This window comes from Scardinius erythrophthalmus (assembly GCF_964197995.2).
Source record: "Scardinius erythrophthalmus genome assembly, chromosome: 1".
Taxonomy (NCBI): Eukaryota; Metazoa; Chordata; class Actinopteri; order Cypriniformes; family Leuciscidae; genus Scardinius; species Scardinius erythrophthalmus.
Window position 1 is genome coordinate 33,821,046 of NC_138221.1, and position 21,619 is coordinate 33,842,664.

Below are 21,619 nucleotides of genomic sequence, written 5' to 3' on the forward strand. Positions count from 1 at the left end.
GCTGCATTATTAATGTGTTGTATCTTTTGTGATGATGGTTTCTTATTAATGTTTGTAGTTCTCAAGCAAAATGCTACAAATTCCTCCGTCAAGCCAGGCTTGTGGGCAATGTTACCAGAAATCCATATTAGCAGGAAAAATAGCATCTGCATTTCCAAAAATCCAGTGGAAATAGTCCATCATAAGGGTGTATTTTGAATGCTCATGTCAGCATTCTATGATTTGGGACACATTAAGCTTATGTCTGTTTAGGGCAGATCAGAGCTATATAGAGATAATGGCTCTGGGGCAGATGGTATAAGAATTTGAATGCAGGGAAAGTCTGTTAGGTGATCCCTCTTTCCAACACAGGGAACTCCTCCACATAAACCGGAAGCTAACGATGCTTTGAGGCAAGATAAAAGCCGAAGTCTGCATGCTTATATCCGGGGTTTTATTTCCACAGTTGCACACATAATGGAATTGTTTTTTCGGTGACTGACCGTACGTTTTTTTTTAGCCAATTTTTTTCTTGCATTGCTAACAAAAAAAAACTTAAAATATGTCAAAATCTCTATCGTTTCGTTTGCAACTAAGCTCCATAATGGAGATAACGACTAAAACGGCAATAGAAGAAATATGCAAAATTGTAGACAGCGATTTTGCGTTTTTACGACAAGAACTGTCTCGGGTCATGAGTGAAAACACAGTACTTAAAGACGAAATGTTCTGTCTTGGGAGCGAAAGGCAAAGCGAAAGCACGCGCATCACAAAGGGTGCGCGCGCTGGCTCCAAAACATATCGCTCCATTTGTGTTCAAACAGAAGATGGTAAATATAACCTCTGCTTAAAACAGTTGTTTTCGTGTGCACTAATATGATTGTAATGCATATTTTACTCTTGATAGGACCAGAGCCCTCCATCAAAGGGATATTTGGAAAGGAGTGGTGTTCCAGTTTGTGGGATCGGAGGAAGGAGTCCAGAGAAGATGAGCTGGCGATCGATGTCGACCTGTACCCCGTTTCGCCTTATAAGGTTCGTTTAATTTAGGTTCCCAAAAATTTAACTTGTTTCAAAAGCCAACAGTTACGAGGCTGACATGCTCTTAAACTTTGTAAAGAAAAGAAAGTTGTAAAATAAAGAAATGCAAGAGAAATTATAGTCAGACTGTTTTAAAGCTGTTTATCTGTCACTTTCAAAGGGTGCATTACACATGACACTAGTATAATACACAGTGTAATCAAAATGTTACTTTAACCATTTCTATGGTCTCATGAACTTGACATGGTACAATAGAGATTGAGCTAAATCCTATTGCACCATCTACCCAATTAGAGTTTTGTTCAGTCATTTTTCATAGTTGATGATATAGTGCGATGAATATAGAAATTACAATAAAATTTGTAAATACTGTAGTATTTTTATTTTTTTATGGACCCATGAACTTGATTTCAATAGCTTTGTTTTGCACATTTTGGTTGTGCTAATGACACTGGCGTCTTGTATGCATTGCAGTGCTCTATCAAAATGTAATTTAAACTGTTTTGTGAAAATCCCAGTACACACCCTTAAAAAAGAAATGACAGAGAAACACAGACTTGGGCAATTTTTGGGGTTAACCTTATTTCTTTAAAATATAAACAAATTTCTGCAATCCTGCGTAAATAAAATGGAAAAACAAAATGTTGGTTTGCATGATCTGCTTATTTTGACAGCACGAAGAAAAAGACCCCTCCAAATTGATCTTAATCAAAGAGGAGAGTTTTGAAGTGGACGCTTATCCCAGTTGTACAGGTAATGTTCTAGATTTTTAGCAGATCTTTAATTAGGGGCCGTTTATATGACACTTTTTGTCCAACAAAAAACTGGAAACTTTTAATGCGTTTTACCCGTTCATTTACACGACAACAGCGTTTTTTGGGGCCTGAAAACGCAAACTTTTGAAAATGGGATTCAAAGTGCAAGTTTTTGAAAACGATATCGTTATCGTCTCCATGTAAACATGCGTATTACATGTTCAGCCAAGCGTTTCTGTTAGTGCTGTCAGTTGATTAAGAAAAAAAAAATGAATTAATCGCACATTTTTCTGTAATTAATCGTGATGAATCACACCTAACATTTAAGTATTTAATATATATTTATATTGTTTAATTAAAGACAGTACATTTAAAATAGATAGGTAGGAAATGTACAGAAATTGATTAAGGTTATCAAACAGTCTTCACTGCACAAATCATTTAATATAGATTATACCATGGTCTGGGTGAATACTCGATTCTGATTGGCTGCAGGGTGTCCATTAAAAAGTGATAATGGACACCTAGGAAAGGCGTCCCGTCAATTTGCCTGATGACAGTTCTAAATGACTGCGCTGGCTCAAACTCACTGATCAACTGCTGCGGTCGGGTCGTTGTGGCCACGTTGCTTGGCAACGCCTGTATACGGGAGATATTAAATAGTGCGCTCGACTTAATAAATAAAAACCCTCACGATTTTTACTCTAAAACACATTAAAGTATTATTAATTGATTGAATATTTATTTCTTTCGTAAGTGACCATGGTATAAGCGGGTTAATGCCCTTCAAGCGGTCCATTATCAGGTATTAATGGACTTCGGCGGAGGTATTAATGGACTTCCTCCGCTGCGCGTCGGACAGTTCACGCCTCGGCGTCGTCCATTAATACCTGATAATGGACACCTCGTCGGGCATTAACCCTTACTTAATCCTTATTAAAGCTACAAAAGTTAGTCAGTGAGTGATTTTCTCTTTTTCTTTTGTTCTTTGATTTACATTAACTGACATCATAGCAGCAGGTTTATTAGACTGCTGTCACTTTAAGACATGACGAGCATCTGACACACATCAGTAGTCTTCACAAATCTTTACTGTCATTAATACTTTATTTAACTCTTTTAAGACTGTGCTTACGAGGATACTCGACAAAGCGGGTATTTTGGCATACTTTTGTGTGTTTTTGTCCGTTCAAGCGCGAAGATTCACAGACGTGCACCAGTACAGATTTGAGTTCTTTTTTTACATCTTATAGCGCTTGAAGGGTTTAAAGGCAGGGTAGGTAGTATTTTTCTAAAAAAAAAACATTCCAAATTTGTTTAAACTGTCTTTATATACCAATACATAATTAAAATGTAAGTACTCTGAAAAAGAAAGTATAAAAATCGAGTGTCTGTAGACCTCTCACGACTGTAAACACAGCTCATTATTTCCATTCACTCCACCCCCTCCCTTCTGGGCTCCTTCCAAAGCCACGCCCCCAAAACACATGAACGCGCGATGCCAAACGCTCAGGTTCAGCTGGAAGACGCATTTATTTACCTGAGACGAGTGGAGAGGAAGGAGCGCAGTGCATGCAGTGACATCATGTCAGAATCACATGTAATAAAATACCTAACTTTATCACTATGAATATAAACAAATATGATGGCTTTTAGTACTCCCTATCAAGCTAGCATATCGATACTGGTAAAGTTTAAAATATATTTTGTTTGATTCGGTAACGAGCTATATTTAGGCTATAGGTAACGAGCTATATTTATAAGGCAAAGCTAGGTTGCATTGATACATGTTTTTCCATTACCATCAGTTACACTGATGAAGGTGAATTTCGTGTAAGATTCATAACATATACGGTGTTTTGCATGTAAGAGTTTCCATGATGAAAACATTGTTGACTCTGATGAGGACTAACGTTACACTCCGGTGACAAGTACCGCATCGTCGGTTCGAGGACAGGTCCACTCCGGGGTCGAGGGCGAAGCAGAGGAGGTCGTTCAAGAGTGCGGGCAGGGTCCGAGGAAGTAGTTTAGCAAAGTAGCAAAGCTGGCATTGGTACTTTTTGCTGCATTTTCTCAGCCATTGTGCCGCAAACTCCTGCTTACTCGGTGTAGTGAGCTGAATATTTCCGGGAACGGTGACATGTGATGAGTGCACGCAGGGCAGCGCACGCAGTGGGGCGCGGGCACGAGACATGAAGGCATCTGATTGGTTCTTTACACTCGGACCGAGTGGCAGTGATTGGTCAGAGTTTTTACTGTCCTGCAGCTGCTACAGAGGTCTGATTGTTTTCATTCCTTTTTCTGAACACATAATGTATTGACTACTCTGAGGATGGAAGGACCATTTCACCCAGTATAAAAAAAAGTGTTTCTGAACAGGATTACCTACCCTAGCTTTAATAGCAGTTGAGTGAATGATCGCATGATCAAATGCTGTAGCATAGCCAAAGGATGAAGAGAAAAAACAGATGCAGCTTTACATATTTTTAATGCGTTAAACTGAAAAAAATAATAATTTTGACAGCACTAGTTTCATTACAAAGTGACATCGCCAACTACTGGCCTGGCAGCATAATGCAGTGTTTTTAGTCGTTTTCGAAGATCCGTGTGATCAGTGATTGTGTGAAAAATGCAAAGGAAAAACATTTCTGTTTTTTGTACATTTGTTGTCGTGTAAACATATCCTCAGTCAGGTGTAATTATTTTGGTTTATGCTTCACAGAATGATTTGATTTGAACTATTACTCCAACAGGGAAACCGCCCCATGTTTCAAGAGGACAGCTGCCATCTTCTGCATATGAGCCCTCTGTAGCCTCCAAAAATTTCAATGACCACTTTGTGTCTGGTGAATTTTCTGGGATGTCGGAAATACAAAGCACGTCCTCTGATTCGACAGACAAACACACTACAAGAACTGCCATTGATGACACCGTCGACCAATTAATAGCACCAATAGACGATCCATTGGATTTTGATGGTCACTGTGTCCTCAACAGGTTTTCAGTAGAGCACAATGACCAGTTTCCCTCCGAGTCCAGGGAGGACGGAGAAGCACAGGAAATATGTGCGGATGCTGCAACCACTACAGAACATTGCGAAAAGAGATTTAAGGTACAGAAACCGCCAAACAACTTAAGTTGCTTTGACGGCGGTAGGGTGTTTGTTCGCCAAAATGCTACCAGAAACCGTCTCAGAAAACATCGGTTTTCAAAGCTGAAACAAAATGAAAAGTTTTGTTGTGAGGTCTGCGGGAGATGCTTTCATTCAAACACTAATCTCATGGTTCACTATGTAGTTCACACAGGGGAAAGGCCCTATAAATGCAGTTTTTGTGGAAAAGGGTTCTCCCAGAAGGGAAATTTACAAACCCATGAACGCATCCACAGAGGAGAAAGACCTTTTAGTTGCGTCACCTGCGGAAGGAGTTTCACCCAGAAAGTCTGCCTAAGTAATCACGAACGCATCCACAGAGGTGAAAGACCTTTTACTTGTATAACCTGCGGAAAGGGTTTCACACAGAAAGTCACCCTACAACAACACCTCTCTGTCCATGACCAAACCGCTAAACCAGTACGGAAGAACCCAAGGAAAAGTTACCGTGGTATAAAATATAGCTTTATGTAGCACTCTTTTCCTCAATTTGAGATTGCAGTAGCTGTGTGAAATCTAATTTTGGGAAGAATATGAACTCTGGAAGTGTGAGGTTGCAGCAACTTAACAAGAATGTCTGTATTAACTTTAGGTTGTAGCAGAAATGTATAGTCAGGTATGGCTGTGTATTACTCTGTGGTAACGTTGTTGTGTTACTGCCGGACAAAAGTTTGGAATAAATAAAGACTTTTTCATCTTTTAAGTCTCTCACACTTTCCAAGGCTGCATTTATTTTATATTAATGATAATGATATTCAACAACATTGCTGTTTTTACTGTATTATTGATCAAATAAATGCAGCCTTGGTGAGAAAAGAGACTAAAAACATTTAAAAAATCTGTATTATTCCAAACTTTTGACCAGTTGTGTATAGCCCAGATCAAAGATGACCAGAGGTAAATGCATCCCTGTTTAGGACTTTAGGCTTCTTTAAAATATTATCATTATGTATGTCAGTTTAGGGCCTTTAGTGAATAGAAACCAGTAACAATACTTGATCTTTACTGATTGGAAACTGTGTGATGTCAGTAGTATGTATAATGTACAATGCTTATACAAGTTTGAGTTGATTGTTCAAGGTCAGATGTCTGCTAGATTGCACGTGTAATCAAACAACCATTACTATGTGTGTTTTCATCAATGCTGGAGTACGAATAAAAAAAGTATTTTGCATGATTTCACTCGTTTAAGTCAAGTTTATTTATTTTTTAATTTAAATGAATACACACATCTAGATGCTTCAGTATAACACGATTCCAAACAATGTTAAAGGACCTACATTTCCGTGGACAAACATTGGACATACTTCCAATTTGTTAATATTTCATATGGCAGATACAGATATAATTCCATTTAGTCTAACCAAAGCACTGGTGTGTATTGAATCCCTGTTTGTACGCGTAGCTCTTACCACACTCCGAGCAGCTATACGGCTTTTCTCCAGTGTGGCTTCGGAGGTGAACGTTTAGAGAACTCTTTTGAGCGAAGCTCTTTCCACACTCCATGCACGCGTACGGCCTCTCGCCAGAATGAGTGCGCTGGTGTATTCTGAGGTACGTTTTTTGAGCGAATCTTTTACCACAAACTGTACAGACAAATGGTTTTTCTCCGGAGTGTGTCCGCATGTGTGCTTTCAGGTAGGTTAACTTATTGAAGTTTCTTCGACAGAATACACACTCAAACCTTTTCTCTTCTGAAATATTTGTGTGGTTGTGTGTACTGTGGAAATTTTGCTCTGTTGTACAGTCTCCTTCTGTCGAAATTGTTCCTTCAAGAGCTTGTTCTTCGGCTTGTGGCTGTTGCACGTTCAGATGGACTTGCTCATCTGAAGGTACCGTGTATGTGATAAAATCCTCTGAGCTCTGAGCAACACATCTCTCATCACTGGTCATTGCTGGACCTGCAATTCGATAAACGACACATTAACATCTGAACATAATAAGAGTTAATAGCAGCTGTTCTCAAGTTCTTTCTCCACAAACCTCTCAAACGGCTCCTTTCATCTTCAGGTTTACTTTTCCTAGAGCAATCGTCAAATGTCTCCTCCTTGATCATGATCATATCTGGTTCTTCATCCAGCAAATTTACTGGCTAAAAGATGGAAATTAACAAGAGAACTAGTAAAGTGTATTCTGACGTTGCATCATGTACATCAAAGGGAGTGCATGAGACCAACCTCTTCTGTGATGGTTGAGGAGTCCAGGTGTGTGTCGTCCTCCTGCTCACCAACACTTGACTCCTGATGTCTCCAGAGGTTCATGCACCATTCCTTACCGAAGACATTGTCAACTCCGGAGCGACGTCCAGACTCTGTAGGAAATGCATTGTTTTTGGTCAAGTCACGTGTAAACAGCCTCTGATAACCAAAGCAAGAAATCCACTGGTGTAATAAAATGAATTTTATTGACCTTGCATATATGAGTCAATATCAACTCTTCTGAATGGCACTACTCAATGACTACACTAAATAAATAAAGAGTTCAAGACTTGAGGGTTTTTAGGGTAATTGTAGGGTTAATATGGGCAATATTCATATTAATAATGGACAATATAAAAACAACCTGGAATTGTTGTCTTATAAGCTGAAACAAATAGTATGAATAAGAACAATTCAGCCTAGTAAAGAAAAAAAACATTTTCAGCGAATCCATTGAGTGAATAATTCCCGTAGTCATAACAGACAAAGTAGGTCATTTGTCGCCATATACTGGTGTAACGATGTACCCAGAAGGAAGAGTGAGAATTAATGATTTTGGTGAATGGAGTCAAAAGACTCTGCTCACTGAAATCGGAGAATTGACTAAAGGCCCCGATATACTCACGATTTGAAGAATATTTAAATGTGTGCTGCACTTTCCTCTCAATAACAAAATAAACACACAACAAAATAGAGAAAACAGAAAGTGTTTTAATAAAGAATATCTGGTCATAGCAATGTGGATTTGTTTGCACGAGCTCTGCAATTCGGCACATTAGTAAAGTCATGTCACTTTTACTTGTATATCTCTTCTCTTTATACAATAGATTGCTTAAAATCAAGCAGCTTTATCATATTAAACAAGAAAAACAGTGTCAGTGTCTCGTTTCATCAGAAGTACAACTTCATTTTCTACTATAAAGCAGCTCTCCAGTGTGATAATGTTTATACTCGCAGACGTCTGACCTCGACGGACTGAACAGAAGTGAACCGGAAAAGATTTTCACGTGAAAATAGGCGGAGCTTCCCCGCACACCTACTTATTACGTAATCGCCATGAACCAATGGTATCACTGTAGCTTGTAACTTTTCCTGAAAGTTTGCTTTGGCAGGCTGTTTTGAACTCCTAAAACAAACTCCAAAAAAACGTAGTTTCGGTATGATTTTGTTCGAAATTATGTCACATCAGTTCATTCTTCGATTTTGCTGGAAGAATATCGGGGCCTTTAAGGTACATTTACACAACATCGATGTACTAAAAATGGAAAGGTTTTTCCTTTTGCGTTTTTCACGTACAGGCGACAACGTTGTCAAAATGATCCCTGTTCACACGGATCTGTGAAAACTACTGAAAACGTTGTATTTTTCATGTCAGGTCAGTAGTTGGCGATGTCACTTTGTAAAGAAAAACTTTAAGTTTTTGTAGTTTTGAAGACGATAACAGGAACGTTTACACAACACCGATTTCAACTAAAAACTGAAAACTTTTTATGCGTTTTGGCCATTCATTTACACTACAACGGCGTTTTGGGGGCATGAAAACGCAAACTTTTGAAAACGGGTTTCAAAGGGCAAGTTCTTTAAAACAATACTGTAACTGTGCGTTCACACCGAACGCGAACAGCGCGTCAAATTATGGTCTCTGGGTAAACTACAAAAATGTGACTTTGTGAAACGGTGACGTCATGCGCATGCGTATCACGTGTTCAGTCTATCGGCGCATATTATTTCTTTACAAAGTGACACGAATAATACAGCGTTTTTAATCCTTCTCGTGGATCCGTGTGATCGGGGATCGTTTTGACAAGGCTGTAGTCTGTACGCGAAAAACGCAAAGGAAAAACAATCCTGTTTTTAGTACATTGTTGTCGTGTAAATGTACCCTAGGTTAATCTATTGTTCAAGGGCACAATCACGATATAGGGAACGCCCACTGCAGGCTTTGAACCTTCAGTCTAGAAATCAGATGTATACTCATGTTTGAGATGCAAAATCACAGAGTCATGTATGAGTAAATCACCTCGAAGTCCCGGATGGCTGAATGGAGCTTCTGTTCCCTTCATCTTTCCAGCGGTTTTCCGAGCAGACTGAAGTTCACTCTCCAGAAAATGACATTTCTTTTTCAGAGATTCATTTTCGTTTGTACATCGTGAAATCTCTAATCGCAGCAACAAAGAATTTTCCTCGAAAAGTTTGCCTATTTCAACAACAGCTGTTTTCGCCAACATTTCCATTATGGATGTTATCTGCGTCTGCAAATCGGCAGTATTCATGATTTCCATCGTTTACTGGACCATTTATCAGTGATGTTTATTATAAACACCCGTCCTTCGATCTGACAAGCACCGCTATAGCCTTTATGTAGAGGTCCTTTAATTTCTCAGCAAGCAATGGCCCTGAATGATTCAATATATTTCTGAGGATAGAATTATAGCATATCTAGCATCTTGCAGAACAGGGTCACGTGGTGAATTACCGTAAACGACCGTGTAGAGAGCGCGCACGAACTGTAACCTTTTGATTGGCAGCCTCCAAAACGGGTTTGCCAGTAGTACCTTGGCAACTGTTGCTATTGAATCCTTGTCCGGTTAGATAGGTCTACACAAAATATGGTAAAATTTTGTTGCAGGCTCACTCTGAAAAAAAAACATAAGCATTCACCCTTGATCCCACCATGAATTATGAATGGTAGCCAGGGAGTTGCTATAGGTGGATGCTGGGGTGTGAATGATAGCCAGGGCGTTGCTGGGGGTGATCTTACTGGTTGCTTCCTGGTCCACGTCAAACGAGCCCACCCAACTCACTTATATTCTGGTTCCTAGATTTGATCTCAGTCAGTCACTTCTTTAAGGCAGGTCTATCTATCCCCAATTTCTGCTCTGTAAGGCAAATATTAAACCCATAGCTTTTACCACATTTTATAGTTTATGGTACATGTTTCACATTACTAGGAATACAGGATTGAAATTAGGCACTGTTTTACTGGGTCCATGTGCAGAACATCTTCCATAGGTTTATTTTTTCTCGTTTTCCATAGTTTTATTTACAAACCGTCTCTGTAAATTTAATTGCACTTTCAAAGGTACATTGTTAAGACTTCAGTTTTTACCAGTAAGTTACTGTAATTAATTACAGTAATTACTGTTATGGTTTCAATAACATATTTACAGTAAACAATACACAATAGAGCCAATGCTGTAATCTACTATTGTATAAAGTAAGAAAAGTAGTAACAACATTATAGTATCACAGCAATTATATTATTCCCTAGAAAAACACATCAGTGGATACAAGTTTTATTGTTGCATGAAAGACTTAAATGAACGTAATAAAATATTTATAATACAAACATTCCAGCAACATTGAAATAGAATCGTACAAGTAACGAAGTAAAAAAGAAGTTTAAATTATCACACAAGTAGTATCTAATGGTGGTAGTTGTAGTCAGTGTAGAGCCAGGATGAAGACAATGCTGAAACAGATTAAAAAAAAAAAAATTGATCTCAGTGTTAAAAAAAAAACTCATAAACCCTCATATCAATTTTATTTTTCTTGATCAAACTGCTCACACTTACTTAATTTGTCTTTTTCCACTCAAATTCTGAAAGCCTCTGCATAAATGTAGCCACACGGGTATTAAAGCTTTGGGGTTTCCTTTGGACAGCTGAACCTGTCCTTCGGCTTGTACCTGATTTTGAGGTACATTTAGTCCCCTCCGGATTAATCCTTACGAAGAACCTGAAGAAAAGCAGATGCATTTTTAGAAAAAACATCAATTTCACAAGGGCTACAACCATGTCATTGACTGAAACACTGTTTATAGGGTTTTAACAAAAGAGGTTTGTTATCTTACAGAAGTTGCAGGATACCCAAAACAGGGACCTTGTTTATCTAAAGCCCTATTCGGACTGGACTAGTTTTCCAGGGGGATGTTATAGATGAAAAATTTGTGTTTCACAGATATACTTTGCGATTTTAATCCGGTCCGAAACTGCCAAGTCTCTGTTTTTCTCACAAAACCTCAGTAAAAATTCTAGAGCGAATTACCTACTGTTATTTTTTACCAACCTGAGCAACCGTTAGTGCACCAATCTTACTTATGCTGTAATTGTAACACCCATGTCTAGAAAACACACTCCCACCTCTGTAATAAACACAGAGATGTTAGTGCCATCCGAATCGGTACTTGAAATCACAGATGCCGAGTGAAAGAATTATAACTCAAACAATGCTTGGAAAACTAGTCCCGTCCGAATAGGGCTTAATCCTATTAAATTATTATATTACCATGGACTGCAAGTCAGTTTCTCTTAGTGTTGCCAGTGTCACAGTATAATAAAGTGTCTGGTGAATGATTTAGAATTTATTAACACAAACCAATAAGCTTAGTAGTTGGCCATCATGAAACTGCATTCGCAACCCATTTTACTTCCATAATTGGCCGTATTTCTGATCTAAAAGAAACATAAGTAAAATACCCCCCCCCCCAAAAAAAACATCTACAAATGTCCTCAAAACTCACCGCTGAATGAGCTCTAGGGTGGCACTGGCTGACTCCTGGTACTCGATGTTAAAAACGTAGAAGCACCCAAAGAACACGGACAATGCCGCTGCAAAGTCCAGCTGGTTGTCTATAGAATGTGTTACTCTGCCCTCAATGCTGATGAACCACTTGGACGAAGTCAGCAATGTATCACCTGAAAAATAAAGAATCACTGTAAACATATCTATATCCAAGTACAAACTAATGAGTTTAGTGTAGCGATGTCTTACCAAGCATGATGAGCCGAGGCGTTGCCGGTAAGCTCATTTCATTTTCGATGGACATCTTGGTAGCAGTTTCCTTGAAAACAACAAAAAAAAAAAACGAGAACATCTTAACACTCAGCTTTTGTCAAAACCCCTTCAAAACTTTAGTTGAACTATTAACACTTCATAGTTACTGACATCTGCTAAGATGAACACAGAGTTGTCCTTTTCCTTAAAGTATTTCATCATTAACAGGATGGCTGATATGGCAGTCCTGTTACTGTTTGCTGCATTGGGGTCTTCGTCGATCTCAGTGAGGATACTCTGGACTTCTTCATTCCACTTCAGTCTCTGACTAGTGAAGTAGTTCAATATTCTGTTGGCTTTAACAACAAGGGTTTCGCTAAAGCGGCTTCTGATGTCAATCCCAGTCAGGGTTTTGAAGTGCCTGCAGAGGCCTCTTTCGGTGAACAGGAACGGCCAATGTGCCTCTATCTCACTGATGGTAGGAGGGGGGCACGAGTTGATCATGTGGCGCTGGTAAACATAAGTCTGCTGCATTAAGTCGTCTACGTTGGGCAACTCTGAAGCCCTTGGACCTGCAGACTGAAAAATCTCTGCCGCAACCTTCCTCTTCATTTCAAGAGAATCTGAAGTCTCTCCTTCTGGGACGGAGGTAGGCTGCCAATTAATGCATCCGTAACTGTCCACTTTACATCTGACTTTTTTCCCAGAGTAGCTGTCCTGTTGTCCGGCTCTCTTCGCTGATGGCCTTCTAGGTCGACGAATCCGGTGTTCCAAAACGTCTCTATTCACATGTTCGACCCTAGTTTTTAGTTGTCTCTGTAGGCAACTGAAGCCATTTCCTAGTTGTTCTCCTTCCTCAGAAATGTCTCCAAATGTCAGGGGGTATGTAGTCACGATGCTTCGTGCCACTTCTCCACAGGCGGCTAAGTTAGGGTTTGGACAGTGGACTTGCATGGCTGCCACAACAATCCTAACAAATTCCCTTCTTGGTCCAGGTCGAGCCCTCTCTCCAGTGGACGTTGCATGAACGAGAGCTGCTGACATGCGGTCCCAAGGAACCTGGAAACTTCTGATCCAGTTGGACTTAATAGGATAGTGAGGAATGAAGGGGTTGTTCATGGGTTGTTCAAGAAGGGACTCGTTTGATGATAATGGAGTGAGTGTCATCTCGTTAGGTGTTCCATCCACTTGTCCATTGGATTCTTGGTAAAAAAAAATCATGGAAAGAGATACAGAGAAATTGAAATAGATTGAAGAGCCAACAAAGCACCTTCTTCAGAGGCCTCTCAACAATCATTTATCAGTAAAACTTTGCTATAATGTGCTGGGTCTCATTCACCAACAGTTGTGTGGATTATTCATATTTATACTGTACCACAGGAGAACTTTTCAGGAATAAATTCAGCATAATTCACAAAATGTTAATTTGTTCTTAATTTTGTTCCAACATGAATGAACTTGGAGTATTCTAAATGAGCAACCGTGTGCCCAAGGTTAATAATTAGCATAAAACACACCCAAACCATCTCCTCGTAAAGGCTCTCCACACAACCTTTCCTTTACAGCCTTTTGTCCGTCTCAGTGAACATATAATGCTCTCTAAAGAAATACTAACACCTGAGAGCACACGCAATAATACCCTTGAGCAATGCCAAGTGTGCCATCCTCAAAACCAGTTCAAACACTTCTTATACAGACCCAGATTACAGACCTGTGTGTTTATGCCTTTTCTTATTTTTTTATATGATTAAATAAATGTATAAAATTTAATCTGAACACATTTATAGCCCCAGCCAGAGTATGTGATTTTTTTGCGTACAAGCGGTTTTTGTTGTTCCTAAATTTTGTAAATTAAGAATACATTTGAGTGAACAACTTACTGATGAATCCTAATTTGTTTGTGAAAATGTTTGTATGCAAACTTCATGCACAAATTTGTGAACACACAGTTAGTCGATGAGATCCATTGTTTTGAAATCCAAATAAATTTGCATAGTCTATAATATCATGAAATGCGAGTTATTTAGGCTAATTCTATACAAGCTTTCAAGAGAATACAGATGTGGCCTTTTGAAAACATGAAAAAGAAACAGATCCTGTCCAGATTCAATGCAATATCATGCAATGTTAGAAGAGACCATATCCAGAGGGCAGTCATGTTAGAGGACAGAAGCACTGCGTCTGAAAACGAATACTTAATAGTATGCGAAAAACAGTACGTCAAAAGAGTAGTATGTCCAAATACATAGTATTCGGAAAAACAGTTGGCAAAAAGTCCCCAAATGACCTACTACTACCGCAGAGATTCTGAAGTGCCACGGAAGGAGATTTACAAATGGAAGTGTTGTGGCGGACGCTAACAACATGACTAACACGTGACACTAACAACATGGTGGATGTAGTACATTCGCACTATACAGCGTGTACATTTTAATGGTCGCGAAGAAGTACCGAATCAACCAGTATGCGATTTCGGACACAGTGTCAGTGTTGGGAAATATATAGTAAAATAAAAATATCCAATTATAGAATTTCTAATTCAATCACAGTTTTTTCCAGGCACAAAAACAATTAGGGGTTTTGAATGAATAAACAATTAAAATAAGCATGATGGCTTAAAACTTAAGGTAAAATTATACCAAATACAACAAAAACACCAACTTCTCAACATTGACAAATCCGTTATTTAAACACATGGGATACCACATTTTTCCCAAAACGGCACTGTCAGTTAATACTTTAGAATTATTTCATTGGCTGTATTACAACAATAAATGTGGCAATAGCAAAATCAGAAAATTGTGGAGAAGATGTATACATTTGCAGTTATGTTTTATTTTTTCACTGCTCCAACCCAAAAAATAATTTTCATTTCCTGAATAGAAGTCATTTACTGAACATTAACAAAAGATTTAAATTCATCAGATTTGACAATTAAACTATTATGTTTTCCAAATTTGGTGATATGAATGGTAACAACCACTAATACAGCAGACTATGTTTAGTGTAAACAGTGAATTTACAACAAAAAAAAAACTTATAGTAATAATATTCTCACAATGTAAACATCAAACAAAATATACAGAAACTCAATGATGAACTACTTTGTACTCTCTACTACACAACTCCAGGGAACATAACCCACTTTAGGTTTAGTCCAGAATTCTACATATTTCAAGACGTGGTTCCTCGTTTGCAAATCAATGGACATTTTGAGAGGCGAAATGGTGGAAACACAGGCATCCCTAGTGGGGGTAAAAGTTGGACTGAGTACAGGGGGCACAGAGCTATTGCACACATTTCCCCGCAATTTCTGCAATTTTGACTAAGAGGGCCCAATGAAATGGCTGAAAAAAGGTCTGTGGTGAACACAAGCTCAAGACACTTTCACGTTTTACTCTACGACATAAAATACATCAGTATTTACTTGTGATTTATTTAAGCTGTTGCGTGTCTCGAAAAAGTCGGCTATTAACAAGTGGCTAAATGGCTACAGAGGCTGTCAGGGAGATTAAACATCACGCCGAACAGGTAAACTCAGTCCGCCTTTACAGAATCGTTATGCTTATAATTGTGCTCTTATGAACTATTCTAACTAAAACTTTCTGAGAAAATGTTTAGTGGTTGTTTAGAGTTGTCGGAAGTTTAGTGGTGGTGACGTTGAAGTCGAGCGATCGTGGTGTAGTCCGTTTATAGCCTGCTTACTTCTGGCGAATGCATTTAGGCTTCAAAAATTCATAAAAGCTGTGTTTATCTGTGAAAATTATCTTGATGAATAAAACGTGCAAGTTTCATAAACTTTTGTTGATCAACAGAGCTTGTTTTTTGTGATAATCCAAAAGCCCATGGGAAAATCCTATTGGGTTTTTGTCAAGGGAACCAGTGTGATGCGAACTGCCGATTGGCCAACAAAGTGACATCATACCTGCACCACTCTATTACACCAAAACTGGACATAAGGACATACAGTAAGACCACAAATTTAATACTATTTATTTATTTATTTATAGCTTTGAAGACATGACAGCAGGTTAAAACATGTCATCAGTTTGCTAAGTATTAGCAAGTTTACTAACCTAGTGAATTCTGCAGATATTTCTGAAGCCTACTAAGTTTGAGGTACAGAGCAAAGGCTTTAAAAAAGGGGGAAAGTGAGTCGTTTAGTACGGAGAAGTTCATTAAGCCGATCCCTTATCATCTTCCAGTCGCGGGGTGTAGGGTTGGGGAATTTCCGGCGAACTATTTCTGATATTGCTTTCCGCAGGTTGTTGGGTAGCGCATTTTTTCCCCTGGAGCCGTCATAGTTGACAGCACCTGACCAGCCCCTGTAAACTTCATGTGGTACTAGGGTTTTAAACAGAAGCACAGCAAAGCGTTCTGGCCTCGGTCTCCTGTCCTTTCCAGCTGATTCTAGGTACAGTTTTTCCTCCTTTTTCATGGAAACTGGATTTAAACACACATCAGGTAGAATCACCCCCTGATGAATAGACCGAAAACCATGATGCTCGGAACTTGAAGTGTTTGGAGTTTCTGTCAGTTTCAAATCAAATGGAAACATCACTGAAGAACATTGGGGTGAAATGGGTGAAACCGTTGACGTTGAAAACATAGATGTTTGGTCAGATGTCGAAATCTTGGCTAGTGAGCTGTGAGTTTGGTCTGTCTGTGATGGTAAATCTGCTGAAGCAGCGTGATCAGGACTGGATTTAATTTTCTTGAACGATTGCCGATTGAAAGCGCAGGCCATTGAAGGTGAGGAGTCCGCAGACACGACACCTGAAAAAACATACAGCTTATATTGTTCTAAATACAGACAACCAAATTAATGGCCATAAAATGCACTTAAATTCCCATGGCTATTACCAAGGTAGTTTAAAAAAAATAAAAAATTGTTGTATCACTTTACATAAATGCTAAAAGTATAAGTGATCCCATCAAATGAGTCTATTCTGACCACTTGTATCAGATTTCAAGGGGAGAGTATCTGACTTTGTGAGTGCATACATCACACACTACACTACATGTTGCTGCGTGTTGGTTGACCAATAAAATTAAAATAAATCATGAAAAAATATTCAATCACACCAAACCGCACCCCAAATACAGTATATTTCAATGTCAATGTAGGCACAAATGTGACATTTCAAGCAGAATAAGGCTAAGTTATTTGGTAAAACTTTATTTTAAACTGTATTTGGGGTGTATTTTAGTATCTGTAAGCCACATCGGATGTGCTTTACATTTCAAACCAGCAATGTTTTTAAACACTTGTTTGAGTGCGTCGGTTGATAAGGTGTTCTTTTGTTGCTACCAAGAACACATATAATATAATGCATAATACCTGCTTCTACCTAGTATTAAGATGTGTTTTCAGTGATCCGATCCGATCACAAATGGTCAGCCGAGACACATTACCACAAAGACCCTCCCCTTGCATGTCGCCACACTCTACATCACTTTCGCCAGAGCGCCAAGTGTGGAGTACAAATAAGATTAAATGAATAAAGCCATTACGCTGCTTACAAACTAACTTAGACCCCGTTTATACCTGTATTTAGTCAGTGTTGTCCACTAGTGACCATGTCCATGAAAACACATCATATTACCAGGTGTAAACAGGGCCACATTGACACCTATATTTAGCACTGACCACTTATGATCGATAACCCAAGGCTCATCTTAATACCAAGTGTAAATGGGGCAGATTTGGCAATTTGAGCATTCAAACAGCATAAACAGTCCTTTGACGAAATTGCATTCCCCATTATCACATCCGAGACAATTACACACCCACCCCAATTCTGTGACAGAGACATAAGAGATGCACCCCCAAGAAATACCTGCAACCCCACTTTAAACCCATTAGCTGAATTTGAAGGTAGGTTGGATGACCAAATGTGCCTGTAAGCTTTTCTCAAACAAAAAACAACTTGATTTGGACATTATGAAGAACCCTGGGGTGGGAAAGTGTGTTTTCAAAGGCCACATCTGTAGGTCAACAGTCCCTTTCTCAAATGATTACCGTTAAGCTGTGATGTCATGTCACTCATCAGAAATTAAGATTGAACACTGCTGTGTTTTCTTTATCCACCTGGATGAGAAGTGCTTTAGATTGCCATCCAAGCAATTTGAGTGACAGGCATAAAAGGGGATGATCACACAGAACGTGTTTTTGATCACAATAGTTACTATAGTACTGCAGTTACTATAGTACGCAATATAGCCACTCAAGTGCGAGACGCAACACAAAATCAGACGTCCATCTACCACACATTTATATTGGCTCACACATAGCAGCATTTCATTTACTGGTATCAAACTGATTTACTGGCAAAGTTACAACTTCTCAAACTGGAAAATTGCCATAACTGATTTCCCAGCATTTTTTAAAATATCCTGTCCACACATGATTTCTAAACGGTAATTTACGGATAATTTACAAGTAAAAACTATGTGTGGAAGGAGCTATTGTCAGTCTCTCAATTCAGTGCGCACACTGGTTGGTTCTGAGAGAGTTTGGCAGACTCTTTCATGCAAAAGTGGCAATAGTGACACTGTGCAAACACCCAAATCCAGTCCTGGAGGGCCAGTGCTCTTCAGGGTTTAGCTCAAACGCTGATCAAACTACCTGTGATTGACTAGTGATCCTGAAGACCTTGATTAGCTTGCACAGGTGTGTTTGATCAGGGTTGGCGCTAAACTCTCCAGGGCAAGATTTGAGGAACCCTGCCCTAATCCTTTAAAGTGGGCAACAAAATTAAAAAGCAAGACACGACAACACCACACAGAGGTGATATGAGTACAACAGGCCTTTAAGTTTGTTTCTTACCTCTTTGTCTGAATGTTTTGACTAGTTTTCGACATTGTATTGGCTCCAGAAGGTCCTGAAGATCTGACACCTCTACTAAAGATAGGTCCTCGGACTTCTCCACACCCACCACAAATGACAGATGATTGACCACATTATGAACTTTGTTACTGTCCAGCTCTGGGAGAATTCTTTTGATTTCCTCTTGAATTGCGCCTGTAGGGGGTTAAAAAGAGCATTGCATCTATAAGGACTTAACTTAAACCAAAAAAAGCTGCACTTCAACACACAGAGAGAACTACAGCCGACTGTCAACTAGCACGCGTGTTCTGCGCCTGCGTGTAAATGTCTATTTAACTGTCTATTTCTGCAGATCTATTAGTCTATTCGTCATTTATAAAGGGAAACTGACGCTTTAGATACACGAGCTATAAACAAAGCAGGACGCAACCGTTTTGAATTTCAATCCTGCTGAATCTGATCACTTTCTTTATTCCAGTGCGCTCCTGTTATTAAAATATTCGCCCAGGAACACTCAGGTAAGATGACATAAAATTCCTTCTATCCGTACCGTTTTGACTTCTTTGCTCGCTGTTTTTGATTCTCATGCACTGACTCATTCACTAAGCTGGACAGCCAATCAGAGTTCTCTCTCTCACCGACGGCCAGACGCCGCTTCAACGTGCTGAATCGGCCCAAGAAACCCAGACGCCGTCCGACTAAAGCCAGTCGGGCTTTAGAAATGGTGAGAAAACATTGAGCTTGATACGTTTTTCGTCTTTAAACCAAACTTGGGTCTTCAGTCAACCAAGTTTAAATCCATCTGGCTAGTGCACTTCCCATAATGTTAATGCGTTAGGTCAGTATGCTGAGAGCAGGCATCTTTTGTGGCTGTTCGAACACATTCGACCACATGAGCGTTTACACTGCAAAAGCAATCTGGAAGTGGTCAAAAGTGGACAAGCTCAAAACGTTTTAGACCCCCTTTACACCTGCATTTAGTGTCGTCCACTTGTAATCAACCAAAATGCATCTTAATACCAGTTGTAAACAGGGTTTCAGTGTTATCTTTCCACCACAATTTTTGCAGTCTACAAAAGTAGGGTTTCATGATGGTACAGTCATTTACTGTGTCTATTAACCCTTTACATAGTAATAAATCATTTAAAACACATAGGCCTGGTTTCACAAACGGGGCTTAGATTAAGCCAGGATTAGGATATTTAAGTAGCTTTTATAAACATACCTTAGAAAAAAACATTACTGGTGTGCATCGTGAGACAAAACAATGGCACTGACGTATTTTAATACAAATCAGTGCAAGTTTCTTTCAGTTAAAACGGCTCAATAATGCATTTTAGTCTGGGACTAGGCTCTGTGAAACTGGGGGACAAGAGTTTACAATGTATGTGTATGAGGTCAGCTGTGATGTAATAACTCTTGTACATCAGAAGAGGTGATGACCAAATAACTACACAAGACAGAAAGTTCTCTCACGGCATACCTTTCACACTTTGATTATCTTGGTCTTCCTCAATTCTTTCTGAAGAGCAATCTTCAAATGCCTCCTCTTTGATCATAATCATGTCAGGCTCCTCTTCCAGCAAATTTACTGGCTAAAGGGTTGAAAATAAAAAAAGGGAACTTGCTGACATTTGATTTGATCTCCATCCATATACTTCATCATACAGCAGCATGAGAGAGACCAACCTCTCCTATGATGACCGCAGGCTCCAGGTGTGTGTCGTCCTCCTGCTCCCCAAGCTTTGACTCCTCGTGTCCCCAGAGGTTCATGCACCATTCCTTACCGAAGACATTGTCAATGGCAGGGCGATGTCCAGTGTCTGTTGAACATGTGGACATTCAATATTAGGCGGGTATAGAGACAGGGGCACAACGTGGATGTTTGAACCTCCAGTCTTTAGGTTATCAACATCAATATATCTAACGTTACAGATGTATGACTCAGAAAAAGTAAATATCTTAAATGATATTACCTGTAAGTCCCGGTGCTTTTGTCCCGTTCATCTTTCCAGCGGTTTTCCGAGCAGATTGAAGTTCACTCTCCAGAAAATGACATTTCTTTTTCAGAGATTCATTTTCGCTTGTAAATCGCGAGATCTCTAGTCGCAGGAAAGTCGAATTTTCCTCGAAAAGTTTGCTTAATTCCACAACAGCTGTTTTCGCCAACGTTTCCATTATGGATGTTAACTGTTTTTGGTATTCAGTGGTATTCATGATGTCCATTGTTTACGGGGAACTTTAATAAATACTCGTCCTTCGACCCGATGGCTCAATGAATGTTTTACTACAGATGTTTAGTTGTACCTCAATCAAACAATGGCGGTATGATACCTTTACTATTTATGAAGATAGAAACAAAGCATAGCGTTTAGCAGTAAAGGATCATGGGATGAATTACCGTAAACCGCCGTGTAGAGGCGCCAGTCATATAGTCCATAGGAATGCAGTTGTCTCTGTTTACTTCAGGAGGTTTGGCGAACAAAACCCTTTTTTAAAGGCATGAAATGTATAGATTTTCCCATTGAAAAGGCTTGTCAAACTTAGGGCCATTAAATTCGGCCACACTTTAGATTAGGGTCCAAATCTCACTATTAGCTACGACTTTTGCCTTAATAAACTCCTGCTTACGGCTTATTATTGGTTAGTAAGGTAGTTGTTCTGGGTAGGATTAAGGGACGTAGAATATGGTCATGCAGAATAAGGCATTAATATGTGCTTTATAAATACTAATAAACAGCCAATAACCTAGTAAAATGCATGCTAATAAGCAATTAAACCTAAGTGTTACTTTAGATTCTCATAAAACTTAAAAAAAAATCTAACATTTTTGTTATTGTGCACAAGTTTGGGGGTGAAATTAGAATTGAATTAAAAAAGAAAAGTTAGA

The 21,619-nt window shown here is 39.1% G+C and overlaps 3 protein-coding genes across 4 annotated transcripts; 1 reads left to right on the forward strand and 2 right to left on the reverse strand.

Moving 5' to 3' along the window:
* Nucleotides 1–381: 381 nt before the first annotated feature.
* Nucleotides 382–6,101, forward strand: LOC308701685 (uncharacterized protein). The gene is made up of 4 exons (XM_081384079.1): nucleotides 382–809; nucleotides 887–1,014; nucleotides 1,695–1,773; nucleotides 4,529–6,101. Exons 1-4 carry the CDS (start codon nucleotides 542–544, stop codon nucleotides 5,398–5,400), a joined length of 1,347 nt encoding a protein of 448 aa, XP_081240205.1. The 5' UTR covers nucleotides 382–541; the 3' UTR covers nucleotides 5,401–6,101.
* A 5-nt stretch (nucleotides 6,102–6,106) lies between these two features.
* LOC308701690 (uncharacterized protein) lies at nucleotides 6,107–9,590 on the reverse strand. Its single transcript, XM_081384091.1, has 4 exons — nucleotides 9,145–9,590; nucleotides 7,104–7,237; nucleotides 6,910–7,018; nucleotides 6,107–6,827 (listed from the first exon to the last, which is right to left on the reverse strand). The coding sequence occupies exons 1-4, from the start codon at nucleotides 9,404–9,406 to the stop codon at nucleotides 6,286–6,288; spliced, it is 1,047 nt and encodes a 348-aa protein (XP_081240217.1). The 5' UTR covers nucleotides 9,407–9,590; the 3' UTR covers nucleotides 6,107–6,285.
* A 515-nt stretch (nucleotides 9,591–10,105) lies between these two features.
* On the reverse strand, nucleotides 10,106–21,167 carry LOC308695674 (uncharacterized protein). 2 transcript variants are annotated; one of them, XM_081373852.1, is made up of 9 exons: nucleotides 20,706–21,167; nucleotides 20,419–20,552; nucleotides 20,213–20,324; nucleotides 18,730–18,924; nucleotides 12,072–13,102; nucleotides 11,898–11,967; nucleotides 11,647–11,821; nucleotides 10,700–10,862; nucleotides 10,106–10,596 (listed from the first exon to the last, which is right to left on the reverse strand). In XM_081373852.1, the coding sequence occupies exons 1-8, from the start codon at nucleotides 20,953–20,955 to the stop codon at nucleotides 10,700–10,702; spliced, it is 2,130 nt and encodes a 709-aa protein (XP_081229978.1). In that variant the 5' UTR covers nucleotides 20,956–21,167; the 3' UTR covers nucleotides 10,106–10,596. The 2 variants fall into 2 exon arrangements, with proteins under 2 accessions (XP_081229978.1, XP_081229979.1); XM_081373853.1 differs by lacking the exon at nucleotides 20,213–20,324 and having other exon boundaries at nucleotides 20,706–21,133.
* Nucleotides 21,168–21,619: the final 452 nt, after the last annotated feature.